General features: G+C 65.9%; 3 protein-coding genes across 4 annotated transcripts; all 3 read right to left on the bottom strand.

Moving 5' to 3' along the window:
• Positions 1 to 94: 94 nt before the first annotated feature.
• On the bottom strand, positions 95 to 5,334 carry STAT2 (signal transducer and activator of transcription 2). The gene is given in 24 exon segments (XM_072357937.1): positions 95 to 320; positions 407 to 909; positions 979 to 1,036; positions 1,120 to 1,308; positions 1,391 to 1,527; positions 1,615 to 1,703; positions 1,808 to 1,857; positions 1,944 to 2,079; positions 2,305 to 2,403; positions 2,483 to 2,566; positions 2,638 to 2,694; positions 2,796 to 2,889; positions 3,031 to 3,051; positions 3,148 to 3,300; positions 3,393 to 3,551; positions 3,618 to 3,652; positions 3,654 to 3,767; positions 3,844 to 3,929; positions 4,019 to 4,097; positions 4,176 to 4,268; positions 4,373 to 4,471; positions 4,557 to 4,707; positions 4,796 to 4,980; positions 5,234 to 5,334. Coding segments are annotated over 23 exon segments (2,754 nt in total). The 5' UTR covers positions 4,927 to 4,980; positions 5,234 to 5,334; the 3' UTR covers positions 95 to 183.
• A 462-nt stretch (positions 5,335 to 5,796) lies between these two features.
• APOF (apolipoprotein F) lies at positions 5,797 to 6,799 on the bottom strand. Its single transcript, XM_072358146.1, is given in 3 exon segments — positions 5,797 to 6,632; positions 6,711 to 6,757; positions 6,759 to 6,799. Coding segments are annotated over 3 exon segments (924 nt in total).
• A 94-nt stretch (positions 6,800 to 6,893) lies between these two features.
• Positions 6,894 to 13,709, bottom strand: TIMELESS (timeless circadian regulator). 2 transcript variants are annotated; one of them, XM_072357951.1, is made up of 29 exons: positions 13,459 to 13,709; positions 13,219 to 13,372; positions 13,009 to 13,123; positions 12,861 to 12,923; positions 12,465 to 12,566; positions 12,217 to 12,372; positions 12,007 to 12,140; positions 11,841 to 11,928; positions 11,563 to 11,739; positions 11,263 to 11,480; positions 11,085 to 11,188; positions 10,685 to 10,854; positions 10,497 to 10,616; positions 10,274 to 10,425; positions 10,108 to 10,205; positions 9,904 to 10,033; positions 9,624 to 9,819; positions 9,354 to 9,505; positions 9,157 to 9,242; positions 8,953 to 9,070; positions 8,772 to 8,854; positions 8,543 to 8,685; positions 8,241 to 8,415; positions 8,089 to 8,157; positions 7,894 to 8,012; positions 7,655 to 7,814; positions 7,531 to 7,570; positions 7,318 to 7,400; positions 6,894 to 7,242 (listed from the first exon to the last, which is right to left on the bottom strand). In XM_072357951.1, the coding sequence occupies exons 1-29, from the start codon at positions 13,553 to 13,555 to the stop codon at positions 7,127 to 7,129; spliced, it is 3,618 nt and encodes a 1,205-aa protein (XP_072214052.1). In that variant the 5' UTR covers positions 13,556 to 13,709; the 3' UTR covers positions 6,894 to 7,126. The 2 variants fall into 2 exon arrangements, with proteins under 2 accessions (XP_072214052.1, XP_072214053.1); XM_072357952.1 differs by having other exon boundaries at positions 7,531 to 7,567.
• Between the last annotated feature and the right edge of the window lie 252 nt (positions 13,710 to 13,961).

The following is a 13,961-nucleotide window of genomic DNA, read 5'->3' as shown; positions in this document are numbered from 1 at the left end:
CCCCCCCGTTATTTATTTCTTATTTATGGGCCGAGCTCCCTATTTATATGGGCTATTTATGGGTTTCTAATAAAGGGCTGGGCAACGAGGAGCTGCTCTCTGCTATCACGCCGCATCAGGGCTGCCCCGACGGCACCACGGGTTGATGGGGAGGGTTTATTTACACGAGGGGGCCGGGAGGGGTCACTGGAAGTCGCTGGCGTCGACGTGGAGAGGTGGGAACTCGCCGTCTGCGGTGAAGAGCGAAGGGGTGGCAGGAAGGAGCAGGTCATCGGGCTGCGGCAGGAAGGGGTCACTGGGGTCCAGGAGCACGGCGCTGTCTATGGGATGGGAGGGAAAGAGGGGTCAGTGTTGAATGACCCCCCAGCCCCGCAGCCCCCAGCACTCACCCTTCGGATCCACGCACCGTCCAGGGTGGGCAGCAGCTCCGCCTCCTCCAGCTGCCCCGTTCCCAGCTCCGGCTCCTGCAGCGGCAGCCCCTGCAGGTCCCCCAGCTCCGACGGCAGCAGCGCCACGGCTCCGTTCCCCAACAGCAGCTCTGCAGCACTGCCCCCCAACAGCGGCCCTATGGTGTTACCCACCGTGGGCAGCACCCCCTGCCCCCCAGGCCCCACCTGCAGCAGCACAACGGGTTGCCCCAGGTCCCCCATCCCCATCTGCAGTGCCCCCAAACCTCCCGGTCCCAATTGCTGCGGGGTTGGCAGCACAGGGATTTGGGGTCCTGGTCCTGCAGCCACCACCTGCTGCAGCACCGGGCTCACAGCATGAGGTGTCCCTGGGGTCCTGACCCCCCCGGGCACCGTCCCTGGGCTCACAGGCTGTTGCCCACCACTCCTCAACCGCAGGGTCTCCAGGTCCTCCGTGGCCACCACCAACTCCTCCTCCGTCTGCCACGTCTCATGGGGCTGCCTGCAGGCACAGCATGGGGTTGGAGGGAGAGGGAAGGGGGTCCATCCCTGTGGGGCTGGGGGGGCTCACCTGGAGGACACGCGGATGAGGCGCTGGTTCAGGTACTCCTTCTTCTTGGTGAGGATTCCTGAGGGCAGGGAGAGGAGTTGGGAGGGGGGTGGTGGGTGCTCCCCCCCCTCATATGCTGTGCTGTGCTGCAGCTCGCCGTACCCTCGTGCCGTTGGCTGTAGTAGGGCCCAAAGGCTTCGTCACGGGGGGTGTCGGGGTAGAGGAAGAGCAGAGGGTTCTCAGGGATGTTCTCCTCTGCCAGCAGCTGGTAATCATGGATGATGTCGGGCAGCGCCAGCGATGCCAGCTCCACTGCGGTGTAGGGCACGACGGCACGGAAGGCTGGGGGTCCTATGGGGTGGGAGGACAGTGGGTGGGCGTGAGGTCACACAGAGGCAGGGGATGGGGGGGGGGTTGGGGGGGCTGTGCTCACCGTTTTCAGGGTGCTCCACCCATGTGCAGGTGACCCCCCCCAACACGCTCTCACTGAACCGAATCAGGAACGTCCCCGACCTCTTCACCTTCAGAAGTTTCTTTTCCTGTTTGCGGCTCACGAAGCCCAGGATGAGCCTAAAAGGGGGCAGAGTTGGGGGGGCACAGTCAGCTACTGCAACCCTACAGCCTGAATCCCCCCCCTACACCCCAGCCTGGTTGTACCCATCCTTCCAGAGCTGCTTCAGGTGGTCGTGCAGCAGCGCCAGGATCCCATCCAGCCAAGCCCAGAAGGAGAAACCCGCAGCACCGTCCTGCAGGGATGGAGGATGATGTGGGATATGGGGGGGGGGTGAGGGATGGGTGAGATGGGGACGTGTCAGGATGGATGGGGACACGCAGGATGGGGACTGCTCACCTTGGAGAACTTGGTCCATGGCAAGGCACTCTGCGGAGATGGCTTTGAGCCTGGAAGGGGGTGGGGGGGGAGTGGGGTGGGTGAGGAGGGCTGGGCTGTGGCTGGGGGGGGGGGGTTTGGGGGTGCAGGGCCGTACCAAAGAGCTTCTCTGCCAACATATGTAGGTGGTCCCGGCTCAGACCCCGCTCAGCTGTGCTCTGGAACTGCCAACTCAGCACCTCTGCCAGCCGGGGCCATGGGGCTGGGGGTGGGGTGGAAAAGAACTGCTGGTCCTATAGGGATGGAACCAGTGAGTGGGATGGGGGGAGTGGGAAGGGGATGGGAATAGGACAGACACATGGGACAGATGTGGTACAGCAAATGGAATAGGGCACAAGGTGGGACCAGCACTGGGGACAGACACAGGACAGGACACAGAACAAGGAGAGGACATCAGGACTGGGATATGGGGCAATGGGTTGGGAAGGGGGAGGGGGGGCAGCGTGATGGCTGCTTGCCTTGGGGTTGGGGCTCAGCATGTTGAACCAGAGCACGGAGGCCCAAGCGCTGGAGAGCTGGTTGTTGTTAGAGATGATGATGAAGGGCAGCGTGGAGGTCTGTGGAGGGAGTGGGGGTCAATTCAGGCAGCTTCAACACCCAGACCCCCACCCCCCCCCCCCCCACCCCAAAACTCACCTCCAGCTTCAGCTCCAGCCCGCAGTACGCATATGCCAGCGTGAAGGTGATGAGATGAAGCTCCTCAGTCACAGCCAGGGGACCCTGCACAGGATGGGAACCCTCACCCACCGCCCACCCTGTGTGTCCCCCCCCCCCCCAGTACCCACACTCACCTCATTGGTGCCTCTGCTGCCTTTGCCGGATCCTCCACCCTTCTGTTCCTTCAGGGTCTGTGGGGGGGGATCAAAGTGGAGCTGGGGGTTGGGATGGGGTGGACCCGAGTGGGGGTCTCAGGTGGGAGAGGACCCAGTGCAGGGAGGGAGGTGCCTACAAGGTACTGGAAGTCGCAGACCAGCCCCTCGCGGGGGCTGTCCCCAACCAGGACTGTTTTGCTGCTCGAGGTCAGAATGTTGAATTTGCGGAACCTGTGGGGCAGAGGGAAGATGCGGGGGGGGCTGCAGCAGCTGACACCCCCTGGGGATGCAGATACCCCCCTCTGGGGACAACCAGGAACCCCCCTCTTTGAGGCCCCATTCCTGCTCCCACCGCTGGCACTCAGCTCTCACCCTCGTGTCTTCGGTGGATCCCTGCAAAAGGCAACACGGTGTCAGCTGTGATCACAGCCCAGGACCCAAAGGTGTTGGGGGACCCGGACCCCATGGACCCCATGGACCCCCCCTGACCTGTCGATGTGGATGTTGGCCTCCATGCGGTGGTTGCGGTCGTGCAGGCGGACCAGCAGGCGGGCACGAGTGCAGAACTTGTTGGCCGTGCGCAGCACCAGCGGGCGCTTGGGGGTGTTGGGCATGCAGGGCTGCTGCTCCACCACGAAGGCACTGTATGTGTGTGTGTGTGTGTGCATGGGGAAGGGTCAGAGCAGCTCCATCCCACCCCCAGCCCCCCGTCACCCCCATGCTGTATCTCCTACCTCTGCAGCAGGCAGGTCAGCTGCTCCTGCAGCCTCTTCTCCAGCAGTGGCAGCTCAGACTGCAGCGGGTCCTGCTCGTAGGTCACCTTTTGCCGCAGCTCTCCCACTGCCCGCAGCAGCTGCAGCAGCTGGAAGAGCCCCTCGCCCAGCGCCGTGAACCTGCAGGCATTGGGGGTCAGCAGGGCATGTACCTCCCCCTGTCCCCCCCCCCAGGCCCACCCCTACCAGCCCTGCAGCTGCAGCAGGCAGGTATCAGTGGGGGGCTCCCAGGCAGCTGCGCTGCTGCCTCTCATGCCACGCGTTCAGCTCCTGCTGCAGGAAGTCCCGCAGGGTCTCGCTGCGCCCCAGCAGCTGCTGAATCTGTGCCACCACCTCCTGCAGGGACACCGGGTTTGAGTGGGGGGCACATTGCAGCTGTGCCCCCCCCCCCTCCCATTCCCCTTCCTCTTACCCGCCGCTGCCGGTCCAAAGACTGCAGCTTGGCCTGAAGTGCTTGGACATGCTGTGCGTATTGCGGGTCGTTGGAGTGGTCCTGGCCTGCAGCAATGGGGTGGGGGTTTAGAGGGGGGGGGGGGGGCAGGGAATGCTGGCTGTTCACTCCCCCCCTCCGACAGATGCAGCCTTACCCGGCTGGTAATACATCTTGTAGCTGAAGTCAAAGGTGTCCTGCAGGTCCTCCATGTGTCGGAATGCACGCTCAGCTTCCTGGATATTAATGGGGGGGAGTGGGGGGCTGTGCGGCCTCTATAGGGTGGGGGGGCTCCAGGGGGGGGGGGGCATTACCTGCAGGGCAGTGCGGAACTCGGCCAGGCGCTGCTGGATCTCCCGCTCCTGGCTGCTCTGTGGGGCTGTGCTGGGTGTTGGGGGGGCCTCCACCTATGGGGACGTGGGGGGGGGGGGGGGTCAGGCACCGGGTGGCTCATCTCTGCTGGTTAAGGGGGTGTGGGGGGGAACCCACCCGGGGGGGAACCCACCCTTACCTGTCCCTTCGCCTGCGCCTTCCGCAGGATGCACCGCTCCTCCTGCAGCAGATTGGCCACCAGGTTGGCAAAGCTCTCGGGGTGCTCCTCGAAGGCAGCCTATGGGGTGCACGGGGGGGGGGGGTCAGCACACAGCGAGTTCTTGCTCCATCCATAGACCCCCCCCCCCCCCCTCAACACCCACCTGCAGGTCGATCCGTGCCTTGCGCAGGTTGTGCTTCAGCATGAAGTCCTCATTGCCCGGCCCCAGGCTGCCCAGCTGCTCCCCCAGCAGCGTCAGCAGCGAATGGAACAGCATCCGCGCGTGGGACGAGAAGGGCTCGGCCGCCTGCTGCCTGCGGGACCGCTCAGTGCCTGCCCCACGGGGACCCCCCCCCATATAACAACACGGGTTTTGCCCCCCCCCCCCTCCATTCCACGTACCAGTCTTGGTCCTCGATCCAATCCGCCAGGCTCTGCCGGACGGTCATGGGCAGCGCGGCGTTGCTGTACAGTTGGTGGACGCGTTCCAGGTGGGTGGGGGGCAACTGCTGCACCTCCTGCCACTGCGCCATGTTGGGGGGGTGGGTGGGGGGGGGGCAGGGAACGCTGCAGGGACCCCCGTCCGGCTGCGGGGATGGAAGCTGCTCGCTCACTCCATACACACACACACACCTCCCCCCGCCCCCCCCCCACGGCTCCCTCCGCTCCAGCTCAGTGCGGGGGGGTCCCGTGATGGTACGGGGGGGTCCCGTGATGGTACGGGGGGGTCCCGTGATGGTACAGCCCCCCCCCCACCAGACCCCTGCTGTCCCGCCGCTGCACGACACCCCCAGCCCCCGCCCCTCGGCCCTAATCCCGATCCCATTACCAGACCTGGACCTGGACCCGGCACCCCGGTACCGCACCCCGGTACCGCACCCCGCTTCCCGTCCCGGTCCCGGTCCCGTTCCCTCACCCGGTGGAGGAAGGCGCTGTTGCCACGCCCCCTCCCAGCTTTGCTCGCTGATTGGCGGAGGCGGAGATAAGGCCACGCCCCCTGAGGCTGGCGGACGCGGGAGTTCCTGGGGGCTGCTCCACTTCCCCGAAATGACGTCAGGGGGCGGAGCCATGTCAGGGGGCGGAGTCAAGGCGTAAGGGGGCGTGGTTATGTAAATGAAGGCGGGGCCAGAGGGCGGTCGCGGGAGGGGATGGCAGCCCCGGGTGGGGGTCGGCAGCGGGAACACGGGGCGTGGAGCGGGGGGGGATGAGCCCGTAGGGTCGGGGCTATGGGGCAGGGATGTGGGGCAGGGCTGGGGGGCAGAGTGCCGCTGTCACCGCGCGCCCCGTCCAAGGCCGACCCCGGGCCAAGGTCTCCGTGCCCCGGGGCAGCGCGGCCGGCCCGACCGGGACAGCGATACCGATACCGATACCGACAGGGACACGGGGCGGGGACGCGCCTTTATTCAGACCACGAGGACGGGGCCGCTGTGAGCGCTGGGCGCCGTCGGAGGTTCCCCGTCGGCAGTGAAGTAGCCGTAGAGAGCGCGGACCCCCGCTTTGATACCGGGCTGCAGCCCGAACCGGATCCCCACGGCCACGGGGCCGCCTCCCGTGATCGCCGTCAGCGCCGCGTAGCCCAGATCCTCGGCCGCCTGCAGCGCCCGCTCGGACGCGAGCAGCTCGCAGCCCTGGAAGGCGAAGTAGAGGCCGCTGCCCAGGTTGTAGACGGCGTTGACGCCCGGCACCCACTCGAGCACCCCGTGAGCCTCGCGCTCCCCGAGGGGGCTGCACGCGTCGTCCTCCGCCTCCCGACGGCACCGGACCGTCCCGGTGCGGGTCTCGTTGCGGGGCCGAACGCAGCGCCGCCGCAGTCGGGCCAGGCTGGAGAGCAGCGGCAGCGTGAGCTCCGCGGGGACGTCCCGCAGCCCCGCTAGACCCCGCAGCAAAGCGGTGGCCGCGGGGGGGTTCAGCTCCTGGTACAGCCCCCGCGCCGCCGCCTCCGCCTCCGGTCCGCACCCGGCCCCGCTCAGCGCCAGCGTCAACGAGGCGCGGGACACGGCGCGGGCCAGCGGGGGGATGCGGGAGAAACCGGGGAGGGCGTCGGGGAGAAGCGCTCCGCACCGAACCGCGCGGCCCCGCAGCGCCGGGAGTGGGGGAGCGACCTCCGCCAGCAGCGCCCGCACCGCGGCGGTCCCTCCATCACCCCCCGGTGGGGCGGTGGTCGCGATTTGCCCCCGGCTCTGAAGGAGGAGGAGGAGGAAGAGCAGAGTGCGGCCCATGGAGGCGGCTCGGGGGGAACCTGCGGAGCTGTGGGGGGGCACAGCCGTCAGCCCACAGCTGAACCCCTTCTCTCCCCCCCCCCCAGCCCCCCGCTCACCGTCACCGCCGTCCCCGCACCACCGCCGCTGCGCTGTGCCCCCCCCTCCCCTCCATGGCCCCTTTATAACCGCCGCTATCAGCGCCCATTGCGACACACAGGGACGGAGCCCCGCACCGCCCCCCCCCACCCCGGCCCGGCCCACCCCCCTCCCCCAGCAGCACCGGGTACAGCCCATAGACTTCACGTATTGATTTATTTGGTGCCGTTCGTGATGTAAAACAGCGTCAGAAATAAACAAACAAACCCTAAACCCAAAGGTAAAAATGGGGATGGGGGGAAGGAAAAGCAACGAGCCTTTAATTAAGAAGAGCTTAAAAACCCCACAGAGAACCTTAAAAATGGATAAAACTGTAGTAAAAAGCCCCAAAAGCAGAAATGGGGCATCGCAGGAACTGCTGTCCTGGACTTGGGCCTCAATCTTCCTCCTCCTCCTCCTCCTCCAAAAGGCGGCGGATGCGTTTCCTCCTGCCCATGGGCTGGGGGTCCTCATCCTCCTCTGAGGGGGGGTCTGCGGGGGGTAGATCTGCCTCTATGGGGATGAAAGGGGTCAGGGGCAGAAGGAAGGTAAAGCCCCCCCATAGCCAAGAGAGGGGGCTGCACTCACCCATGTCACCATCCTCATCCTCGCTGTCGAGCTGCCGTTGCCGTTTGCTGCCCGATGGTGCGGGGATGGAGAGGGGCTCCTCGCTGTCGGAGGGGTGATAATAGGGTCAGCAGGGCCCATAGGGGGCAATGGAAGAACCCGGGGTCCATGGCCCCCACCCCTCTATGAGTGAGGACCCTGCTGTAGGGTCAGCACGTGGAACCCCATCCTCACCTCTCCGAGTCCGATCCCAGTGGGGACGGCAGCGGCTCTGCTGTGGGGCAGAGGGAGAGGGGCTCAGGGGGGGGGGTTCCTGCACCCCTCACCCTGCTCCCTGACCCCCAGCCCACACTCTCACCTCCAGCGGGGTCCTGCGGTGCTGCCGGCAGCTCCTGGAGGGGCAGCTCCTGTTGGGGGAGCTCCTGGAGGGGTCCCTGAGGGCTCGGGGGGGTGATGGAGGCAGCTGCACGGCGCAGCTGCTGCGGGGTGAGGGCAGCAGGGATGCGCCAGAAGGACTCCTGGGGACAGAGGGGGGGGGGATGCTGCGGTGGGCTGTGCCAGGAGCAATAGGGACAGGGATGGGGAAGGGGGCATCACCTGCTCGTTGGCGGGGGGCCGCAGCCCCACCTCCCGCAGCAGAGCACGGAAGCCACGGTTCTCCATGGCATCTTCGTTCTCCTCTGAGAGCGGCACCAACGGCACCGGGATGGACAGCCCTGGAGGGGGGGGAGCACTGTCAGCCCGGCCCCTTCCCCATCTCCAGCCCCGTGTGCACCCCCCAGCCCCACTCACCTTCTGTCTCACGGTCCCGTGCTGTCCTCCTCAGGCAGTTCTGCAGCCACCGCAGGGGCCCAGCCAGCCCTGGGGATGTTGGGGTCAGACAGTGCAGCCCCACTGACCCCAAAGGATAAGGGGGGGGGGCACATCCCCTTTCCCCCACTCACCTTCCTGCTGCAGACGCTGCACCAGGACCATCCCCGTCCCCTCCTTGGGGTCCCAGGGCTCCTCCATGGGGTCATCCTCTGCTTCATCTTCTTCCTCCTCCTCCTCCTCCTCATCCTCCTCACTGTCCTCAGCAGAGCTGTGATGGGCTGGAACTGCTGCAGCATCTGCCTCACCCTGAAGGGACCGTAATGCTCGGGTGCCAGTAGGGGGGTTGTGTGCTGTAGGGGGGTTGTGTGCCCATGGGAGGAGAGGAAGGGGAACAGCACCCCTGGACTGGAGCCCCCTGACCCCCATCACACACCGTTTGGGGGCTGCAATTCTTCCTCCGACGCTTCTTGTGCAGCTCCCTGCGCTCTGCCACCAACCCCATTGCCAGCAGCTTCTCCACCACGCGTGCCCGTGAGCGCCGCGCCGTCAGGTTCTTCATGATGTTCCCCAGGATATCTATGGGAAGGGGTCAGTGTAATGAGGGGGGGGGTTGGCAGGGAGTTGGACCCCCCAACACATCCCTCCCCTTGGAGCCCACTCACCATCCGATCCCCTGAACTCCTCAAAGAGCCGCTCCAGCTCCAGCTCCTGCTCCTCCGTCCACAGCACAATATTGGTGCCCTTCCTGTTGGGAGGGGAGGACACAACCCTGGCTGCCCACCTGGGCACACACATGGAGCGCTCCCCATCATGGGGGTGCCCACTTGGGGGTCTCATCCCCACCTTGGCCGTGGGAAGTCCCTGGCGCTGCCCGCCAGCCCCATGCGCACCAACTGCTGCACCACCTGTCGCCGTGTGCGGCCTGGAAGCTCGGCCAGGATGGAGGCAATGATGTCCTGACCTGTGGGAGTGGGGGCTGTAAATGAGGGGGGGGGGGCTGCAAGGAGGCTCCCCACCATCCTTTGTCCCCCCGCAATGGCCTCGTACCTTCTGCCTCCTTGTACTTCCAGAACAGCTCCCGCAGCGTCTGCTCCTGCTCTGGGCTCCAGGCAGGGGTCCGGCGTGCTCCAGCTCTGGGCAAAGGGGTGATGAGGAAGATCAGAGCTCTCTTCCCAGCCCTACAGCCCCCTCCCCATCCCCACTACCTCTCTGTCAGCCCTACAGCCCCCCATGGCCCCACTCACCCCTCCCCATCCCTTAAGGAGCTGTAACCTTCGCTCATCTCCCTCACAGCCGTAGCGTTCTTCCAGAAGAGCAGCTCCACAAACGCCTTCTTGTTGGTGGCAGCCAGAGCAAAGAACTTACCCAGGATAAACTTGGCCAAGGCTACCAGCTCCTGGGGGGGGGGAGCACAGAAGGGTGAGGGCAGCAGGATTGCACCAGGGCTGGAATCAGGGTGGGGGTCCATAGGAGCTGTGATGGGGGTCCAGAAGGGGGTCGGAGCTGTGACTCACCTGGTGGGCGCTGGGGTCGTTGAGGAGGCGTTGGAAGAGAGTGAAGAGGGAGAGTTGGAAGAGCAGAGGCTCCATGCGCAGCTGCCGGGCCAGGCGGTGCAGCAGCCGTGCAGCACAGTGGTTGGTGCGGGCGCTGTTCTGTGCGTAGCCCCGCAGCAGCAGAGCGCAGGCACGGACCACGGGCACGCAGGCAAACCTGGACCCCCCCCCCCCCCATACAATTGGTGAGCAGTGCTGTGCAGCCCCCCCCCACCCCCTCATTCTCAGAGGCTCTCCTCACCTCTTTAGGTAGTCCATGAAATTGAACTCCTTCTCGGATACCCGCACTGCTTCCTCCTCCTCCTCTTCCTCTTCTTCCTCCTCTTCCTCAGGCTGCTCTGGATCCTCAGCCTCAGGGGGGGCTGTGGGCCCTGTGGGGGGGCAGCGTTAAAAGGCCCAGAGCACCCCCAGACCCCACTGCCGAGGGATGGGGCCGTGCACTCACGGGGCAGAGCAGCGAAGCAGATCTCCTGCAGCAGCTGCATCTCCTCGGGGGGCTCCACGCCGGGGGGGCCAAAAACATCCCCTTCGGGCCACACTTCCCTGGACGGAGAGCAGAGGTTGGCACTGCATCCCCATGTACCGAGGGGCTGGTGGGGGCTGGGGGGTACCTGGCAGAGCGCAGCAGTTGCAGGGCTTGGGGGGCCCTTCCCTCCCGTAGGCACTCCTGGATGCGCAGCAGAGCCGCAGCACGCTGCTCCTCCACGGGGGTCTCTGAGGCAGCATCGAAGGGCATCACATCCTCAGGGAGCGGCACCGTGCCCTGGGGGGGGGGGGGTCACACCATCACCCTGCACCCCATAGACACCCCCTCGCAGCAGGGCCTGTCCATACCTGCATGCAGCCCTGCAGCTGCTGGGCTGCCATTGCCCACTGCTCCTCCAGCTCTGCTGCACCCGGCGGCTGCGGTGCTGCAGGGGGACGGGGCTTCTTCCTCCTCCTCACACGTTTGCTCTGCGTGATAACGGGGTTAAAAAGGGACCGCAAGGAGCCACATACAGCACTGGGTGACCCCAACCCACCTGCACCACGAGGCCGGAGCGGCCGCGACAGAAACGCTCCAGCATCTGCAGGAAGAGATGAGCCGTCTCCACCAGGTCCCGCAGGAAAGCACGAGGCTGCTTCGTCTCATCAAACTTCCGGAAGAGAGCAAGGAGAAGCTCCCGATATTCCATCAGATAGAAGATGTGGTCTGGTGATAGGGGGGAATAGGGAAGGGAGAGGGTCAGTGTGGATGGATGGATGCGTGGGTAGAAGGACAGGGTGAGAGAGATGGATGTGTAGACAAAGATGCGGGTAGAGAGACACAAAGAGGGATGGATGGATGGACAGATGGATGGACAGATGGATGGATGGAGCCACAGATGGAGGGATGGATGGACAGACAGAACCACGCACGGATGGCCAGAGGGATGGACTCACTCTTAATGACCTGACTGCTGTCTCTCACTGCTGGCTCTGGGGAACGATCCATCTCCTGCACCGTGCGCAGCAGCTCCTGGTACGCCTTCAGGGCCAGGTGCATCCTGCATTGGGGAGAGGGGAGGTCAGGCAGTGCTGCAGGGGGGGCTCAGGGCCAAGGAAGGGCTGTGACCCCCACCTCCGTGCCCAGGTGGTCGCCTCCTTCTTGTCCATCAGCGCCATCTCGTAGTAGTTGGTGAGGTGCTGCTCGATGAAGTGGAAGGCACGCACACCCACCGTCTCCGACACCAGCTCAGCACGGAACCCCCGGCCACGGTTGAAGGCCATGAAGAAGGCAGTGGCCCACAGGTAATACGTCTCGTCGTGCTGCTGGGCTTTCTCCCGCAGTAATTGATCCTGTTGGGGGGGGGGTTCAAACACAGGGTGAACCTGGCTGGGAAGGGTGACCTGAAGTGGGGGGAGCCACCCCCAGCCTCACCTTGACCAGCAGCATCAGGCGGTTGTAGCAGCTCTCCAGGAAGTCCTGGCAGAAACGGCTCAGGAAGAGCCGGACGTTACGGGCTGAACGTCGGGGGGGTCCCGGTTCGGGGGGGGCCCAGCGACGCCGCGGCACCCGGCGTGTCTCCTTGCCCAGGTCGTGGCTGTAGCTCTGCAGCTGTGGGGTGAGAGGGGGGAGCATCAGCTGTGCCCACCGCACTGAGCCCCCCACCACCATATAGAGTCCCCCCTCCCGGTGCTCCCCATCCTCGCTCTCACGTTGTGCAGACCCTTATGGAAGATGACATCGTGCTCCCCGATGGCCTTCAGCCCCTGGATGACGTAGGAACCACGGAAACGAGAGTGCCTGGAGGGGAGAATGCACATGATGAGCAGTGTTGGCTTTACCACAAGGCCCTGCCCCCCCCTCCAGCCCCCTCCCCACCTGGCTGGGCGCTGCAGCATCCGTGCTCTCTGCTCTGCCTGCTCCCGTTGCCGCAGACTCTGCAGCTCCTGTGTGTCCTCCCCACACTCTGCACCTGCCCGTCCCTGTCCCATTGCTGCCAGCTGCTCCGGGCTCTGCAGGGTGGGATGGGGGGGGGTCAGCACAGCTGGATGGGGGGCTGGGGGTGGTCTCTGTGCCCACCAAGCTCACCTGGTCACGGAACATGAGGGAGATGATCTCGAGGACGTGCAGAGCCCACTGCTGCTCAGCTGGAGCGCTGGCCAGGAACTTGAGCAGGTCATCCATGCCACTGATATGCAGAGCCCACAGCACGCGGTCGTGCACGCTGGCATCGCCATCCACACCCTGAGGGGCAGCACAGAGGGGGTGGGCAGCACGCAGAGCACCTGACTGTAGGGATCCCTGTGTCTGGATCCCCCCCTCCCCCTTCCCAATACCTGCTCCTCATCAGGGTCGGGGGGCACGTGCAGCACGTTGCGCACCAGCAGCAGGATCCGCTCGACCAGCAGCGTGTCCTCCTCCTGCCGCTGCTCCCAGTCCTGCAATGCATGGCTGTCAGCACCTCCATAGCCACCCCCAGACCCCCAGCTGTACCCCCAAACCCAAAGCTCCACCCCCAGACCCCCCATCTCCACCCCCCAGCCCCCAGCCCCATTACCCCCCACCCCATCTCTCAGCCCCACTGCCAGCCCCCAGGCCCTCAAACCTCACAGCCACCCCCCTGGGCCCCCAGCCCCATATCTCCCCACCAGCCCCATAGCTCCCCCCCAGCCCCATAGCTCCCCCCCAGCCCCATAGCTCCCCCCTAGCCCCCCTAGCCCTCCAGCACCCACCAGCTGCAGCACTTCATACAGTTTCTCACTCAGCACCCCAAACACCTTCTCACTGGCGAACGCCTGCAGGAAACCCCTTGTGAGCACCGTGTGTGTGTGTCGGGGGGAGGATTTTGAAGACCCCCCCCCCCCCCGGCTGCAGCCTCACCTCTTTGTACGCCTGCAGGTAGGACAGCACCTGCAGGAAGTGGTGCCGGGCGGTGGCATCCGATGGCACTTTGCCGAAGCAGAGCAGCGCCGGCTGGGTCAGGTTCACCATCAGCCTATGATGGAGGTGGGGGGGGGGATTCAGGATCGTTGACCACACGGGACCGCTGCCCCCGCATCATCCCCGCATCCCCCTCCCCCATCCCGGTACCTGATGACGGCATCGAAGAGGGTCCGATCCTGCGGGTACTGAACGAGCAGCGGCACCAGGTCGTTCTGCAGGATCTGCGCCGCTCCCAGCTGCTGCCGCACGTCGCGGCTCTCATCCTCGTGCCGCAGGTACCGGATCAAATCCTTCACGCTCTCTGCGGGAGGGGCGCTCAGATCATCCCCCCCCCCCCTCCGGTTTCCTTCCCATCCCCCCCCCCCCCCTTCCCTCCCCGTGCCGTACCGAGGCAGTCGGGTTCGCGGTGATACGCGTCGCCCTCCAGGTAGCCCAGGGCGCTGCAGGTGGCCAGCAGCTCGCAGTTCATCATGTACCAGTCCATGCAGCGCGGGGCGGGCGCGGGGAGCCGGGCAAGACCCGGCGGGGCGGAGCGGCCCGATCCCCGTCCCGGGGCACCGAGCGGCACCGAGCGGCTCTGAGAGTCCGGGTCTGGATCCGGGTTCGGGTTCGGGTTCGGGTCCGGATCGCGATCCCGGTTCCGAAATCCCCCAGCCCCGCACGCTCCCGCCGGCGCCGTTACACAACCGTCCCAGTTCCCGCGGCTCCCTCCCCGCCCCGCCCCTCCCGCCGACCCCCGCCGGCGGCCTTCAAACGGAAACGCCCGAACACAGCGGGTCACCCTCCCCCCTCCTCCGCCCACCGCCCGCTATAAACGGGGACCACGCACCGCAGCGCCCTTCTCCCCCCTCACCCTCCCCTGCGGCGACCACCCTCCCACCCCCGCTGTC

Source organism: Excalfactoria chinensis, chromosome 28, assembly GCF_039878825.1.
Source record: "Excalfactoria chinensis isolate bCotChi1 chromosome 28, bCotChi1.hap2, whole genome shotgun sequence".
In the NCBI taxonomy this organism is placed as follows: domain Eukaryota; kingdom Metazoa; phylum Chordata; class Aves; order Galliformes; family Phasianidae; genus Excalfactoria; species Excalfactoria chinensis.
The sequence above is the reverse complement of the archived record's forward strand: the minus strand, read 5'-3'. Positions and strand labels throughout refer to the sequence as shown.

Excerpts from the sequence above, each read along its gene's own strand:
- TIMELESS (XM_072357951.1), bottom strand. The coding sequence starts at position 13,555 with ATGGACTGGTACATGATGAACTGCGAGCTGCTGGCCACCTGCAGCGCC. Across the intron at positions 10,426-10,496 it reads AGCTGCAGGGCTGCATGCAG|GGCACGGTGCCGCTCCCTGA; the intron begins GTATGGACAGGC and ends CCCCCCCCCCAG. Across the intron at positions 8,013-8,088 it reads ACGGGACCGTGAGACAGAAG|GGCTGTCCATCCCGGTGCCG; the intron begins GTGAGTGGGGCT and ends CCCCCCCTCCAG.